The 17515-nt window shown below is 42.5% G+C and overlaps 1 protein-coding gene across 2 annotated transcripts; it reads right to left on the reverse strand.

The window, feature by feature from the left end:
* Positions 1 to 88: 88 nt before the first annotated feature.
* LOC129744660 (mucin-2) lies at positions 89 to 15712 on the reverse strand. Of its 2 annotated transcripts, none has more exons than XM_055737295.1 (4): positions 13579 to 15712; positions 5561 to 5701; positions 4991 to 5254; positions 89 to 3273 (listed from the first exon to the last, which is right to left on the reverse strand). In XM_055737295.1, exons 1-4 carry the CDS (start codon positions 14329 to 14331, stop codon positions 1441 to 1443), a joined length of 2991 nt encoding a protein of 996 aa, XP_055593270.1. In that variant the 5' UTR covers positions 14332 to 15712; the 3' UTR covers positions 89 to 1440. The 2 variants fall into 2 exon arrangements, with proteins under 2 accessions (XP_055593270.1, XP_055593269.1); XM_055737294.1 differs by having other exon boundaries at positions 5549 to 5701.
* Positions 15713 to 17515: the final 1803 nt, after the last annotated feature.

A 17515-nucleotide genomic window follows, 5' to 3' on the forward strand; every position in this document is an offset into this window, starting at 1 on the left:
TCGAAACGAGGCAGGACAGGCAGTGCAAACAAAAGTCAGGGCAGTCAGGGACAAACGAAGAATGTAGAATAAAACGAAATCATATGGCTTATCCTTATCAACAAGTACATTTACACTGTGTATTACATCAAATCATAACTAAGTTTTAAATAAACATTGGATAAGTGTGTATGCTGTTGTTTTTTGCGGTTTTGCTTCCGATTTCACTTTTCGTTTCATTTTGTTCCTGATTATCGGTGGGTCCCATCCACATCTCGTTTTGCCGAAGGATTCAGGGACCTTTTTCGGTTTCCTTCGAAGAAGGATGATTTTTTTTATTTGTTTCTTTCCTAGTAGGTTACTCATTTACAATTCTTTTTTTGTTTGCTATACTAAGTAGAATTAGAATTCTAGACAATTGTAAGAGGATGCAAAAAAGGAAAGGGTCTACTAGCAAAGCACGCACGCTGCTCTAGCGATAATCGTGCTGTTTGTTGACAAAATATAAAAAATACACGTTTAGGAAGTAGGTGTATTATGTGTTGTATATAAAAATAAATATTCTGAGTACATGTTTTGTTTCCGGGGTCCTATACAAAAAAAAACAAAAACAAGAAAAACGCAAAACAAAACTCTCTTTGTCCAATTGAGTTTCTAGCCTTGCGGAGCGCGGGATTTCATCCTAATCAATAAGATACGTTCAACCCCACCGTTTGCGTGAGTATGTTTATGTGTTGTCTCTAGGTGTGTTTTTTTAAATGTGTGTGTGTGTTTGTTTGTGTTTAAATCGAATGTGCTCCATAACACCAGTCAGTACCAAGTCTTTATGATTTCGTTTCTTCGAATTTTATAACTTTTATTAATTTATATTCTAAAACATAAGCTCAGCTTCAAAAAATCGGTTTGTCACCAGCATCATTACACCACTTTTTACTTTTCATTCCTAATAATTTCTCGTGTTTTTTTTTTGTTTCTTTTTTGCTGGGGCGTTTCCATTTAAAATAACAATCAGTTGAAAAAAAAACATGGCACACAACGTTCATGACAAAAAGTTGAAACAATCAATCGATCGAAATATAGTGGTTTTTTAGTTTGTTCTTTTTTATTCATTTGTAGTACACTATCTATTTTGTTTTGTTAAATTAACAAAAAAAAAAGAGCTCTGACTGGAAGGAGCACATGTCTGTCCCGGGGTTTTTGATTGTAATCATAATAGCAAAATCATTCCTTTTTGTTTGTCTGATTTCTTGTTTAAAACTATATGTATCCCCGTTTGTTTATCTTTTTTTTCGTTTTGCTGATGCTGACTTTTTATATTGTGTGTTTTTGTTTCCTATAACTTTTTTTATTTTTTTATCCTTTTTTGGAGAGTATACTCACTAGTTACTTTTAATTAGTTTTTCTTCTTAAAGAATATGTGTTTTTTTCATTCTTTTTTTTACGATTAGTTTAGATTGATAATCACTTACTAATAGTGCTACTACTACTGCTATCCGTTTGATTATTTATTGTTTGTGTTGTTACAGATGCGGAAACGTCTAGCGAGCTATTGTTACTACTACTGCTAATTAGAAGGTTGGAACCATGCTGCTGGGACTGTGGTGGCGGCTGTTGGTGTTGATGTTGATGTGTTGGTGGCAGTGCCGTCGTCGTAGTCGAGGACGCATTCGAAGTAGACGCTAACGATGAAGAAGAGGACGACGACGATGAAGAGGACGACGACGATGCGGGTGAAGACGAAGACGAAGATGATGAGGAAAGTACGGCTGCTGAGACCGATACGACCCCGGCGGCAGACGAGGAAGTAGCGGTGGCGGGTGATGATGCAGTTGATGGTGGTGCTGTTCCGGCCACTAGACCCATGGAAACCAGCTGCTGTGGAGACACGCCAGACGAAGCAGCAGCAGCCGCGGCAGCTGCCATCATTGATGCATTGTAATCCAGCTTGTAGATGGAATTCCGCGTTACGTCTTCCATGGAAGCTTCTTGGCAGTCGAGACCGTTATGTTTCTGAGAACCACAATTGAAGCAGGAAAGCGGAGAATACATTCCGCCGACAACGGTTCCTCCCGTGGGAGTAGTTGCACTTGGAGGGTGCGCGGGGCAAGAATACATTCCGCCGACAACGGATCCTCCCGTGGGAGTAGTTGCACTTGGAGGGTGCGCGGGGCAAGGGACTGTTGGTGAAGTGTAGGCTGTCGGCATTTTCTGCGGTTGTTGTTGAAGAAGCGGGGGTTGCTGGGTTGGTGGCTGCATCTGGGAACCAGGCACTACCGGTTGAGTCCGTATCGTTTGCATGGTCGGACCACCGCCAGCTGTCAACGGAGCAGGAGGTGTCGGCTGCAGGAACGTAATAGTCCCACCGACAGCTGCCACCTGGGCCGGGAAAGGGTAAATAAGTTCACCGTTGTGCTGCATCGTCGGATAGGCAGCCGTCGGCGATCGGAATGCAGTACCTGGTGGAAGACCCGTCGCTGCGTGCGCTGTTATAAGGGCAGGTCGTGTTGCAGCCAAATGCGCCGTATGATATGGTGGATAGGGAGCCGTAAACTGTGGCTGGGAATTTAGTACGATATTCGCATTGCCGGCCGTATGCGTCGGACCTCCTAGCAATACAGCGTTCGACACTACGCTATTGTTACCTCCATTGCTATTATTCATAGTATTATTATTATTACTAGAACTAATTAAATTTTGTGTAGCAGATGTTACCATTATATCGTTACTACCACCGACGAATTGTTGCTGCTGTTGCTGTTGCTGCTGCTGTTGGGCCGCAGTTGGAGGATATATCACAGTACTACCTAATTGTTGTGGAGGCGGCTGTTGTTGCTGCTGCTTATCCGGCCGACCACCATTGATCCTACCCATGTTCGATGAACGACTTCGAATCAATCCACCTCCCACGCCTCCGATATTGTTGTTGTTCGCTTGCGGTGCCGATGGGACCGCGCTCAATCCAGGTGTTTCTGGTGGCGAAATGTCCCCTGCCGAGCTACCCGAATCACTGCTAGACTTCTGCGTCAAATCAATCAAACTAATGTTGTTTAACGCGTATGAAAGTCCACCCATAGCGCCGGGGTTCGTTGGTCCGTGGAAACCAGATTGTTGCTGTTGCTGTTGGTGAACCTGCTGCTGCTGCTGTTGCTGCTGCTGGTGATGGTATTGAATATGATTCACGTAGCTCAGTTTGTTGGACTGCCGAGGCAACGTATTGTGGCTAGGTCGGTAGCCATTTCGCAGCTGCTGCAACTGAGTCAGTGCCGTTGCTTGATCGACGTTCAACAGGATCGACTGGAATGTAAGAGAAGAACATAAGATGGCCACATTAGCTACAACGTAGTGATACTGAAGCAAAAATCGATCTTTTTTTTCAATTTACTACAATCAACTTATCCTACTTCAGTTAACCTCATAATATCGGCCCTGAATGTATTCAAACTTCAAACGCATTTTGCTAGGGGACGTGAAAATGCGCAGAATAGGAGTTTGACTGAGCAGAATTAGGGATAACATAAAATAGGAATGCCAACGTTTATAAACAATGAACATTCTTTGAAAAGTATATCGCAAATGCAAGATAAAATTCAAAGGTGTTAAAATCACCAAAAAAGTACCAATGAGAATTTTAATGATTTAGATTTAAATGTCCTATTGTCTTGTGTGTGGCTTCCATCGAATTGCCTTTCAGGTTTTTCCACGGCGGATGGGTTCGTCGAGAGAAGGCATCCAACCTTCAGAGACCTCCGCTTGCAATAGTCTCTTTGGCCCCAGATGCATTCCCTCTGAATATTTAGTTTATATATTAACTTATAAATATGGAAACACATCTTTTACCTGACGGCAAACTTATTGGATTCGAACCCAAAAGTTTTCTTGCCGATACCGGGAATCGAACCCAGTACGCCTGGGTTACCAGACTCGCGCCAGCCTATCCGCTAGATCACTTCAGCGCTAACATAGTGATGCATAAGATTACTTACATGTTTAAATTATACAACTAGCTAAGCCCCAATGTATCTACACCAGGTGTTCCAATAAGTATTTGGGTTCGGGAAAAAAATTATCGTTGACATACACATAAGTATTCCGCGACAATCTTCCTAAACGTCTAAAACATGTGTTTCAACAAGATTCCAAATCATCAGTTCCAATCCTGGACTGCGAAGCTCGGGAAAGACTGCCTAATACGCGGATCCATAGGGTGTGTACTGGGGTGGTCTAAAAATAGGAGGTATGTTTCGAAACTTTGAGCGCTTTAAAGCACCCCTAAATCAAGTCCGATTGTTTTCGAGGCCTATCTACAAAATTTATATCGGCGGTTTTTGAAATTCGACATGACTCACTTGGCTGCCACCCAAACAAGTAACAGATACCGATTGCTTTGCAAATTTGGTGCAAATTTGGTTTTTTCTAATCTCTATGACATACCTATCTATTTAGTTATTATTCAGATTGATATAACTTCGCCAAATTTTGATTCCGTAACATACCTCTTTTTTGGATCCCTCTCTACGTTAAAACTAGTTGTTTTAAAAACAAAGAGTTAACTGAAACTTCTTGTGAGGTAAGAGAGTGTTACAACATAATGAAAGAAATATGCTTATAGCAGCCGCTCTCTCTCGTAGAACCGCAAAACCTTATTGAACACCCGAAGAAGGCCGGAGAAAATTTCAAATTCTTATTTTGTCGTTCGGAGTTAAACAATACGAGAGAGGGTTAAGCAACAAATAATTCAAATAATCAATTGGAACACATTGAACAAACGTTGTAAAATTCACATCTTCCACATTTTGCCTTTTGATGTTGTTATTACATATTTGAATATTTGTTGAATTTGTCGAATTATAAATTCTTTAAACCCTATTTACTCTCTCCTTCGGATTTTTCGGAAAATCGAACGGGGGTGACAAAACAAGAATTTGATATTTGTTCCGGCCTAAGGTCAGGTCATACTTCACAGAGCTCATGATACGAACGTACGACTAACTTAACACTAACAAACACAAACCTCATCGACTGGTTTTAGGGGCTGTTGTTGCGGCTGCTGCGACTGTTGTTGCTGGGGATCTCGCTCCGACCTCTGGTGGTGTTCCGACGGATGCTGGCGCGTGTTCTGCTGCTGCTCCGCCGGCGTCGGCTGCTGGTTCCGGCTGATACGATGCTGCACGCTGCTGAGGGGAATCCTCGTCGGACTAGCTGTGCGGCTCTGGATCGGCGACGATGGGTTGCTGCTCAGGTGATGTGGCGACGAGGATGGTGGTGGAAACGAGGTCTGAAAAGGAATAGCAGCAGTAGCAGCGGGGAGCATATTTCAGAGGCCCATCCGGCCAAGACTCAGACTCAACACCGGAATGGAACTACTACTGGATGATGGATTCTGGCCACCACCGCCGCCGCCGCTCGTCGGGACGACGGTGGGAATGATATTCATGATGGCAGTTTGAGGGGTTTGGTGGATCATTGTGGTGGTAGTGGTATTGGTAAAAATTGGCAGGGGCAGGGTATTTGATGTGGAGAAGGTAGTACGGGGAGAACTAGAGGAGTAAGTAGCATGAGGTGCACTCACATCCAATCCCACCTGGAACACGGTATTACGGAGTGCCCAGTGAGGCAAAGTAGACGGCGGAGGCATCGTGAAGTCCTGAGGTATCTGCATCTGCATCTGCTGGAGGCCTTCGACTGTCATATGCGCCGGCATGCTACCGTCTGGCTGGATTATCTGATGGAAAGAGAAAGAAAGGAGAAAGATAAAAAAAAATTGGAACGATCAGTGCCAATTAGTCACTCATTAGTGCGTTGCAATGCTGAAGCAGATCGTAAGTATGTGCTGCTTCCAGTGTTAATGTAAACCCAACCGAACGGTGATGTGTTTCAGTCATTCATTAAACGTAGAACATGCTTCTTGTGCAGTTCCGGTAGTCAAAAATTAGGCCCAAAGACTGAAAGAAAATGTATGCTTCGATCGATATAATTGTACAAAAAATTATTTTAAGAAATACCTAAGTATTTTCTAAAATAATCAAGATTCAAACTAATTAAAGAAGATTTTTTTTCTTTTTTCACCTGAGTCAAATCTTCTCAGCAACTAGCAGTAAAACGGAACGCAAATAAACGAGCCCGAGCTCAAGCCCAATGACTCATATTGTCTACACACAGTTTGAACATGGGTACGAATAGATTTCCAACGTATAGCAGCGTATGAATTTTTAATTCCGCAAACAGGCAATCCTCACCAAAAGCTGCGAGCGAAGACAGAGCAGACAGGCTCCAGCAACGGGACAGGGCGACGCACATTGATTGAATTGAAGGTTCGGTGCCCCGGTGCTAGGCTGATGATTGTAGGTTGTGGTGGCGTTGTTTTTGTTGTTGTTGCTGTTGCTTGGAATCCGGGATGCGTCGTCTCCTCGCCAGAATCATTGAAAAACAAAATAACTCCGTGCGCGTCCAGAATGCAATTTATGTGCGGTACGTCGTCATCATTTCCCCCCATAGGCTCAACCAGCACCCTCCTTGGGTACCTATACCTAAACAAGCCCATTCATTTTTCGTTCGGTTGTTCGTTTTGGTTGTATTGGTGTGCGTAATGTTCAAGTATATCTAGTCCACTAGTGCGGCCTCTGATGACCAACAGCTCTAGCAGCCAGTACCTTCCTTAACAACAACAACAGTTGGCCGAGTTAGTGATTATTGGTTGCATCCGATGACTGGCGACACTTTTACTGGTTCGAGTCGCCACAGTCAGTAAATATATTTTACCAGCATGGATAGTTGTAGGTTTATGCTAGTAATTTTTTTTTTTGTGTTTGCTACTTTTACGAAACATTTTCGTTCTTTGTGTAGAACTAGGTTAAGGATAGCCAAACTATAATTTTACTTCCCGCAAAATACTTATGAATATAAACGGGGCAGCTAAAAACTGATGTTGCATGTTACGTCTGTCCGCTGTCCTCACAAGTCGCTCTTTATAGTTTGTTTTTGCCATTTTCATAGAAACTTCAACCTCCTTCAACTTCAAATATCCTTTCAATCCAATGATCAAGAAGTATAAGCACTTATAACACAGAAAACTTATAGTTTTCTCTTTTATATTTTACTACAGATGTCTTCCCGACCTACTGATAAGAACAAGTATCGGAAGCCTTGAGTGTAAAATTGAACGCATTTTCACTTGATGTCCTCCATCAAAGTCTTTACAGTGTCATCCGGTATCAGTTTCTCAGTTTTTTTTCCATTTTCTTAACATGTACTCCTCGTCTTTGACTGTCTTCTTGCTCTCCTGAAGTTTCCGCTTCATTATTGCCCAGTACTGCTCTACCGGGCGAAGCTCCGGGCAGTTTGGCGAGTTCATGTCCTTTGGAACCAAATGGACAGAATTGAACTCATACCATTCCAGGACACTTTTAGAATAGTGACATGATGCCAAATCTGGCGAAGACAGCGGAGCTTCGTCGTGCAGCTGCAAGAACGCAAAAGGCGCTTCTCGAGGCACTCAGATTTGCCAAACGAGGCGAACTTCGTCATTTTTTTCTTCTTAAATTTGTCGTCCACATCGAACTTGCTCTCTCCGGTGAAAAACTTCAACCCCGGAATTTGCTTAGAATCGGCTTTTATACACGTTTCGTCGTCCATCACACAGCAACCATACTTTGTCAGCATCTTCTCGTAGAGCTTCCGTGCCCGAGTCTTAGCCGTCGATTGTTGCCGCTCATCGCGGTTTGGGAAATCCTGTACATTGTATGAATGTAGTCCAGCACTCTTCTTTACATTCTGAACGAAGCTTTGCGACATGCCGATCTTTTCAGCCAAATCACGGCTTGAAACGTTGGGATTTGCTTTAATCATCCGCTTCACCTTTACCTCCGTCTTTTTGTTCTCCGATCCCGATTTTCTTCCAGCTCATTTGCCGTGGTCTAATGTCAACCGCTCCTGGAACCGCTTCAACACTCTGGAGACGATTGAATCGTGAATGTTCAACATTTTTCCCAACTGCCGGTGTGACAGATCAGGAAATTCCAGCTGTTTGGAAAGAATTTGTTCTCTCGACTCGCGTTGGTTCACCTCCATTTTCGTTGAATCGAAAAACACGACTTCGAGTTTGACAGCATGTAAACAATACACATCAATGAGAAAGTGTGCAAAATTTGATTGTTTTTTACCCAATTGTAAAAAAGTTATGCCTTGTTGAATGTGTCGCAATAATTTCGTGTTCGTCTTTTAGTATTCTTGTAATTCCATAACGATCCTCTTAAGTCACCAGAAATCTTATTTCAGTAATTCATCCTTGTCTCAGCTTTTTTGATCGACTGATCAACAAAAATGGTAACTTCTCTATACATTCTTACATCAGATCAACAGCTTCTTTTCTAAACTGCTCTATTCCTGTTTTGCTGAACCCTGTCCTCTTTCTCCACAGTTCTCTACTTCTTTCGGTTTTCTTAAAGCAAGCCATCTAAATTGGACCAAAGGCCCGAAAATATTACTTAATTCAACCACTCCGCTTATTGGGGCAAGAACAACTGCCCGATATTGAATCGCGCTTGTAGTATCCTCCAGAGCAGCTGTAATCGACACATCAGCTTGATATCCTAGTCAGAGGTCGAATAACAATAATACTCACTAAGTTGCCGTCATTACTTTCTTACATAAGCGACAGTCGTTTACTGTGGAGATGAGTCCATCGCACGGGTAGACCATATCTGGGTGTTATTCTCGATAAAAGGCTGGAATTCACGACACAAACTGACTTCGTAGTTCATAAAGTCTCTATCAATCTTGGTTTTATATTTCCATTGGCCTAGGACTTCAGCGTCTTGTATTGCCTGAAAAGCAATACAATATTGCAGTTCGTTCCATCGTCGAATACGCATCAACTGTTTTGATGCACCTACTATTCAGTAGCGCTTCTTGAAATATACCCTTGGAAAGCTGGCAAGCAAGCAGTTGTAAAAGGAGCCACTGCTCATGCAAAATGTCGTACAAAAATCAAGGACAGGCGTGTTGGACAAGTTGGATGTAATCCAGCTAAATCTGAAACTTAGCAAAGTGGCGAAGTCGAAACCATATTGGATTCCGCCTTGAAAGGCTAACTTAACAGCGGCTTAGCTGATGTCCACGTCACGAGAGTTTTCCCATCCAGGAGATATTGGTAGATTCTGTCACGAGCGATCAATATCCTAAATCCCGTCTACAAAGTGTTGTCCTCAAGGCACTACGTTCCGCCTCTAACTCAATGAATTGATGCAGAGGCAGTATATTTAGTATTGCATTTAGAGCCTCACTCGGTCTGCTTCGCTTTGCGCCAGTTATAGCTAGCGTTGCTAGTCTTTGGAGCTTCGCTAGTTTTTTCTGGGCCGTAATTTGCATAGTTTTATAATCTGTTCAATAGCATTATAGCCAACAGTAGATTTCCAACTGTTTGGAAAAAGGCTATTGTTACACCCATCCCGAAAGTCAACTCTGCCCAACAGGTCCTAAAGACTTCAGACCCATCAGTGTTCTTCCTGCTATGTCCAAGCTGCTTGAAAAGATTCTGCTAGCACAAATTACTGAGTATCTCACACAACACAACCCCTCCCCTTCTTGCCGACAATCCATCCGGATATCGCAAAGGTTATTCCAAGACGACAGCTCTAGCAAAAGTCACACACGATATTCAGAATAACCTTGATAATGGCCAATGCACAGTTATGGTCCTAGTCGACTTTTCCTTGGCATTTAACTGTGTCAACCATCAGTTGTTAGCTAGAAAGCTAAGCTCGGAATTTGGGTTTTCCATACCTGCTGTAGATTTGGTAGCATCTTTTCTATCAGACCGTTGCCAAGTGGTGCGCTGTAATAATCAAATCTCAAACGAACTACCACTTAGAGATGGAACACCACAAGGCTCATGTCTAAGTGCTCTACTGTTTAGCCTGTATATAAACAGCCTTCCTTCCTTATTGAACTGTAGTTATCAGCTGTATGCTGATGATCTACAAATATACACGAATGGACCTGTGTCTGAAATCGATCGACTTGTGGCGAGAATTAATTTGGATCTGAGGAAAATCGAACAATGGAGTAGGAAGAACTTTCTGTCACCGAATCCTAACAAAACCCAGGCAATAATTTTTACCAAAGTAGGCTCCGTGTGCCCATCAGAAAACATAATTTTTTGTAACCAACCTATTCAGCTTACGGAAAAAGTAAAAAACCTGGGCCTTACGATGGATCACAACCTAAATTGGGCCAACCACGTGGACGAGATATCAGCGAAAGTTTTCCAAACCCTCAGAACTTTCCGAAAGTTCCAACCCGTCCTCACGGTCCCGATTCGGTTGAAGCTAGTCCAAGCTGTCATCATCCCTATGTTCCTGTATTGCGATGTAGTTTACTTTCCGGGTTTATCAGCAGCCAGAAAAGACCAACTGCTTAGGTGCTTCAAATCAGCCGCAAGATTTGTGTACAGCCTGAGACGGAGGGAAACTACAGAGGTCGCCAGAAAACGTATCCTTGGTTGCGATCTCCTGGACTGCTATCATAGACGCATATGTTTATGCGACAAGGATACAACGAATGCCTGCCAACATATCTCCTCAACCATTTACAACGAGGAAGAAATGATCGAGCCAAATGCTTTATTATACCACAGCATACTACGACATCAAGGAAAAGTGTCCTGATCTACGGCGCTTCATGCTGGAACTCCCTTCCTTTATCGACAAGGCAGGCTAGTTCATTGACTGCTTTCAAAACGGCCTTGAATCGAGTTTAGTTTAGTTGATAATATAGTTTGTTTTTCTTTTAATTATTAACACTCAATAAGTAGAATATTTTCAAGAAGAGTTTTCCTTAACCTGACTATAAAGTTAATTGTAACTAACAGGCTACGTTGAAGTTGATAATCAATAAATTACAAATTACAAATTTTGGTCCACCATTCAAAGGAGGCATAAAAGATTTTGGGACTTATAATAGCTGTAAATATCCATTAGATAATTTTCGGCTGTAGTCCCCATTTTTCTCTACTCCTTTAAGGCAAACCCATAAGGCTGTTGTTAGAGGTTAGTATTATACTAACATATAATATGTTAGAGGTATAAATGTAATTTTTCGTCTCATAGCGAAGGCTATCACAGTAGTTTTGGAAGGGTTTATGTTCAGTCTCTCTTCCCTGCTCCAAAATAGTGCTAGTTGAGTGCAGTTTGCATTCTATTAGACAACACATTCTCATGTTTTCCCCGAACTATAATTACTACGTCGTCTGCAAAGCCAATAACTTCGAATCCCATGGATACAAGTTTGTTTAGATGGTCGTCCACTATCAAGGACCATAACAACGGTGATAGAACCCCGCCTTGGGGAAACCCTTGGGACCATGTCCAGATGAGGTATATTCAAGTGATGACGACGATTGGTTTACTGGTGGACCTCTGAAATTGAAAGCCATGCGATGAATTCGAGATACGCGAGATGCCGTTTCTTGAGCAGCACTCCAGCGAGCTATTACTAATAAATGTTACAGAGCACTGTGCTAGAGCGTAGAAGACAACCCAAGGGGCCGAGAAGTGCCAGAAACATGTAAAAAGATCGTTGCGCTTGCGTATCTTTTCCCGCACCATGACCCAACGTAGTCCTGTACGACACGGAAGTCCATGATATCGAGCCAGTAACGAACGAGGAGCTTGTAACTATCGCTAAGAAACTTGGTGTTTCGCAAATAGAAAAGGGGTTCTACTTTGCCAATGATTGCTTTTCCGTTATTAATCGAGGACATCAATGTTGTGCACAGGCAAAAAAAAAATGGTGCTCGACTGTCATCCAGGTCTTGTATCCGTTCAAGACTTTCAACTCTTCGCTGATGGCTTTTTTCCACTTTGGCCAATCATCATTTGTCTGCAACTAGTCAACAGTTTGTGGATCATCGATATTTTCTGTTGTCATCTGGGCAGTGTAAAATTCTAGCGCGCTTCTATCGCGCGTACTACGTCTGATCGGTGAAACACAAACAGGAACCGGTTGTGATCCAACCTCCTATTCGCCGTCAGTGGGGCTGTCAAGATCTTGTGCCTCGTTCGATGGCTTCGAGCTCTTCTTCAACATCCTTGTTACCCAAGAGATGCTATTCTTTGTTACCCACGAAGTTCTTAGACGCTTTTGAACTATTTGCTAGAGGTTCTAATACTGGCGTATTTTGGCTTGCTAGTTGCGCAATTGTAGAATTAACAGGTTAATTTCGACGATTTACCTCTTCTTGCTCATCAAAGACTACGTTACGGTGTATCGCGACTGTACGTGAGAATTGTTGTATAACTTGTAACCGTCGTTTGCGAAACCCGTAAAGATAAGCTTTTTGGAATAGGGTCCAATCCCTGCCTCTTCTCTTTAGGTGATAGAGCATACGCATGGCAGCCAAACATGCGTCGATTGCTGAAGTCAGGTTTCTTGTCATATCAATTTCCGAATAGCATCTTATTGTCCACATCACAATGTGGATATGTGATGTGTGAGATAGGCTGCTTCTTCCCAAAACTACTTTGGAAGGTCTCATATTTAGAACATTTCCTGTACTTTATCCAACGTGCTGCTGATTCTTCCGCTCACGCCATGCTGCTGAGGATTATACTGTGTAGTTAGAATCAATTGGAAGCCTTTTGCGTTGCAAAAATCTTGAAATTTTGGGTCAATGTACTCACGACCATTATCACATCTTAGTTTACACAACTGTTGATTTAAATATCGTTTCAAACTACTTGAACTTCTCAAAAACAAGAGCAACACAAGAGCGATCTTGCGTTTCATTAGGTAGATTACTGTGAAGTGTAGTGAGTAGTCATCCGTGAATGTGACTAAGCATCGATCACCATCAAACGTGGGTTCTTCCATACATTATCAAACGTCAGAGTACACTAATTTAAGTACAATGAGTACAATGAGTACAATGATCTCCGAATCTGCAGATTATTGAACTTTTTGCTTGACTGTTTTCTAGCCGAAAAGTAAACTTAGTTTTTGTTTGAAGTCTTGACACGAAAACCTGCTCCTTCCACCATTTTTGAGTCATGAGTGTGGTAACGCTAGCAATGCTTAACTAGCCAAGTCTTCTGGGCCATATTTTAAAACTGACCTGGTTCTTTCCAAACAAAGTTTATTCAATATCTGAACCCAATTGAAGGAATAACAAACCATCAACTACTAATCCTTGAGAAATGATTTTACCAAGGCTGTAATCTTGGCATTACCATCAAAAAAAAATTAACTGTTTTCCCTTTGTAAACGAAAAAAAGATAATTTGTATCAAGTTTAGGAATAAAAAGAATATTGAAGGGTTTAATTTTCTTTCTTTTTTCCATGAATCATGGACTTGAGTGAAACAGTGTCTTTCTTAGTTGACAGCAAATGCAGAAACACAGAATCAGATTGGACGTTCGTTGCTGAACGTAGGAATCGAGCACATAATTTTTTCTTCTGATCTTCGTGACGTTCAGTACGGGAAAAACAGAAGATTTAAGGTCATTTCATTAATTTTCTTTAAACAACAAAATGTGAGACAAAGCAATTTGATAAGGGCAATAAGGTAATGAATTAGTTATATATTTTTAGCTTTGTTACACATACCTGTGCCATGGCTGGCTGCGGGAAACCCGGAATCGGAAGTGGCGTATGCGTTGGCCCTGGCGGAGGAGCCTGCTGTTGCTGTTGTGGGGGTGGCAGGGGCATTTGCATTCCGTGGGACTGTGGCGGAGGCGGCACCGAGTGACTTTGCTGCTGCGGTGGCTGAGCAGAATTCTGTTGTTGCTGTTGCTGCTGCTGGTGTTGTTGTATGGATGGTGGTGGGGGCGTCGTATTCGTTAGATCCACCGTTTCCGGTGTCATCGGTTTCAGCTCACAACTGCTAAGCTTTTTATAAAAATCGGCACATTTCATGCGTTGCTCGAAGCTAAACACCGGATGGTTGGTAGCCATGGTGTAGACCAGCAGCAGCTCCTGCAAACCGTCCTCATCTAGGACCCGATTAAAGTCCCGATTGTCCCAGCTTTCTAGCGTCTTGAAGAGCTCATTGACGCAGGTATGATTGCAGGCCCGAAGCAGCGACAGGAACAGTGCCATCCTACGCCGAATCTTCACATCCGTGGGTTCCCCGCTCTGGCAGGAAGCAATGTCGATGAGGAACTCCTGCGGATTATTAATCCGCAGATCGGCTCCCCGCAACTCCTGGGCATCGCGCCGGCCCAATTCCTCCAGGCAGGTGCCCAGAAAGCGCAGCTCGAATGGAAGGCACATATTGAGCAGAGTGCACATCGTATCTATCCGGTTGTAGCTCCTCAAATCTTTGAACCAGTTTACAACTTCGTCCTTTGTAATAATCATTTCCAGCAGTACATTTGATGACTACTCTCAAGTCAGGACGCGGCCAGATAGGGCTGTGATTTATGACCTTTTGCTTTCCGTAAAAATGTCGAGTTTCAAGCTTAAAGTTTGGTTACTCTGTCCGATTGCACAAGAGTAGCAAGTCTAGGGTTGTTTGTGATGATTTCCGTTTGCGGTTGTCAGCAAAGTCAATTTTTAAAAATTTAGATCCAACTTTAAATTCCGTTTTGCCTTCGGTAGAGTCCGGATTCATACGGAACGTATCAAATCACAAGAAATGCTTTCAGGATCCAGTCTCAAAGTTTTCTCAAACGAACAAAAGAACGTGTCGATGTTGTTGATGCTTTTTCGCTTTGTTCTGCGGAATTTCAATCTATCTTCTCAGTTCCAAGTTGAAATTTTTGCTCTAAAAAGAACAATCGTCAAAATCGTTTGTTGCTGTTTCAGCCAACAACAAATTTGTCCGTTTCAAACTTCCTGTAGTTCGGAACTTTATTAATGAAGCAGCCCTTTTACTTTTCTTTTTTTCCTCGTATCTATGTCCTTAATCAAGGATTGTTGTCTTATTGTTGTTGATGTTTCTTTTGTTGGCGGACTTCTTACATCAGAAAAGGGTGTTTCACTACTTTACTTTCACGCTGATTCTTCTTCTATTCTGCTATGTGTCGTTCATTCGGAGCCCAATGAAAGAATTTTTGCCAGTTGTCCCTCCTTCGCCTTGAAGACTCTTCTTCTTTGTCTACTTCTTGCTACTACTGTTACTTCTCCTTCTTCTGCTTTTTCTTTCTTGTTTTACGAATTGCACCGCTTTTCGTTTTTTGCTTCTTCCCCGTCCAACGAGGAACAAAACGATAACCACGGAGAAAAAAGAAATTTTTCACTACTCCCGTGCCGTGGAGACTCTGCTTTGTGGCAGCAAGAGGGCACTCACAGGCATAAAAAAAAACTTCGCAATACCGACTACATTTGGGTACGGTGAAGCGAAACGGCACTCGGGGGCACTAAGCTCGGGGCCGTTCGCAATCTCCGATTTTCGTCGTTCCGGACCAACAAAATATTGCACTCTTTTTACACTTCCTGCGCCACCATCATACAATCACACAATATAAAGACTCGCCAAAGGAAAAGAGAAGATGGATGGCTCCGCAGAAAAAAAAAATCAACGGTGCACACCGAAAGATTTGCACAAACCACAATCTTCCCAACGCTAATTGGTCGTTAATAGATAGTAACACTTTCGGAACGGATTCCCCGTGAAACCCGACAGTAGCAAATAGGAAAATTTTCCCTTTTTCAACAAGGCGACGACGACGACGAATCGCACCGAGAAATAATTTTTTTCTTCCTATTCTTTTACGCGAGTCTCACCGATACGAGCGAACGAGTGAAACGAACGGCTATTGTGGCTACTCTTGCTTCTTTTTCTTTCCTCTTTGGCTGAACGTCACACAGCAGCCAGAAAAAGCCATCAACCAAGAGCCGTATACGAAAAAGGTGCGTGGAAAAAACAAGCTTGACGACGTTTTACATACATTCATTTTCTTGCAGGCATTTTGGAAACGACAAAGCGCGCGCGGCGCGGGTCCGTCCTTTTCGTTTTTGTGACGTTCGTTTGACATGCATGACAGCTGTCAAACGAACATCACCGCGGTTTTCATACACTATTAATCAATAATACCTAAAATTAGGTGGGTTATTGTCCTTCGATTTACATCTCACTACACAGCAAGAAAAATTCGTGTAAATTTAGATCGAAAACGATGCACGAAAACGGAACATCGATTTTGATGTAAAATTCTATCACGGTGTATTTTTTTCGAGGATGTAATTTTTGAGGCGTGTAAATTTAGATCGAAATCAATGCACGAGATTGGATCACAAAAGCCGTCGTGTAAAAATACACAGGGATGTAAATTTTAAAATTTATTATCGTAAATATTGATATTTTTTCTAAATATTAAGGTTTTTGCTTGTGTCTTGAATAAATACGCCGCATGTATCCTTTTTAATTCACATTTATTTCCAAAACTGAACATAAAAAAACCATTCGGAAAGCGTCAGGCTGATATTGTTGTTGCATCCTATGAATCCCAACACGGGGATGTTTTTCGAATCAGCATGATCAGCATCCTCGAATGGTTCCGGAAATCATAATTTTTTTTTGATGGTATCTTGAGAAATAACTTGAAAACGCGTGTAGTTTCAAAGAAGTTTATTGATAGAATGAAAAAACGCTGACAGTCTTAAAAAAGATTGCTTCGATAGAACCGATTGCTCTTAAAGGGCTTCTTCGATTACACCCTCTCTCAATCGGTGAGACCTAATCTTCGACTCAGGAACTGGAAACGTGTTAGATCCAACGCCTTGGTAAGTAGATCGGCCACTTGATCATGAGTAGTTGTTGATTCAATTTTCAGAGTGCCATTCGCAACGTGATCCCGCAGAAAATGATGGCGGATATCAATATGCTTAGTCCGCTTCGTGTCCAGGTTCTTCGCCATACCAATGCATCCTTTATTGTCCTCGTAGATAGTTACCGGTAGTTTCAATTCCTTGACTTCCAAATCAGCCAGGAGTCCGGCCAACCAAATCGCCTCAGAAGCAGCAGAACTTAGGGCAATGTATTCGGATTCACTGGAGGATAATGCCACAGTCGCTTGCTTTTTGCTTGACCAAGAAACTGTGGAGTCAAAAACTTTGAAAATAAATCCGCTTACCGACTTCCGGTCTTCAACATCAGACGCCCAATCCGCATCGGCGAAACCCACCAGAGGCTGAGCGTTTTCATTTCGACGAAATAACAAGCTTGTTTTCGTTGTGCCTTTGAGGAACCTGGTGAGCCTCTTCAAGCAGCTCCAATGTTCTTCACAGGGTACCTGTTGGAAACGACCTAGATATCCAACAGGGTAACAAATATCTGGACGAATACAAAGCATAGTGTACATTATGCTTCCGAGTAGTTCTCGATATGGTTCCTTGGTAGGTAATCCCTTGCGCTGGAGCTGCAAGCCTTTTTCCATCGGTGTTTTAACTGGATTGCACTCACTCATGCCGAAGCGATCCAAAATTTTATCGACGTGAGCTTCCATCGAGAGCCGGAGCGTTCCATGGTTTCGATCGTAGACCAGCTTGATCCCAAGGAAATGATGCACTTCGCCGCAATCCGTCATGCTGAATGCTTCTG

This window comes from Uranotaenia lowii, chromosome 2 (assembly GCF_029784155.1).
Source record: "Uranotaenia lowii strain MFRU-FL chromosome 2, ASM2978415v1, whole genome shotgun sequence".
Classification (NCBI taxonomy): domain Eukaryota; kingdom Metazoa; phylum Arthropoda; class Insecta; order Diptera; family Culicidae; genus Uranotaenia; species Uranotaenia lowii.

Excerpts from the sequence above, each read along its gene's own strand:
- LOC129744660 (XM_055737294.1), bottom strand. The coding sequence starts at position 14,331 with ATGATTATTACAAAGGACGAAGTTGTAAACTGGTTCAAAGATTTGAGG. Across the intron at positions 5,255-5,548 it reads TGTTCCAGGTGGGATTGGAT|ACCTCGTTTCCACCACCATC; the intron begins GTGAGTGCACCT and ends ATTCCTTTTCAG. Across the intron at positions 3,274-4,990 it reads CCCTAAAACCAGTCGATGAG|TCGATCCTGTTGAACGTCGA; the intron begins GTTTGTGTTTGT and ends CTTACATTCCAG.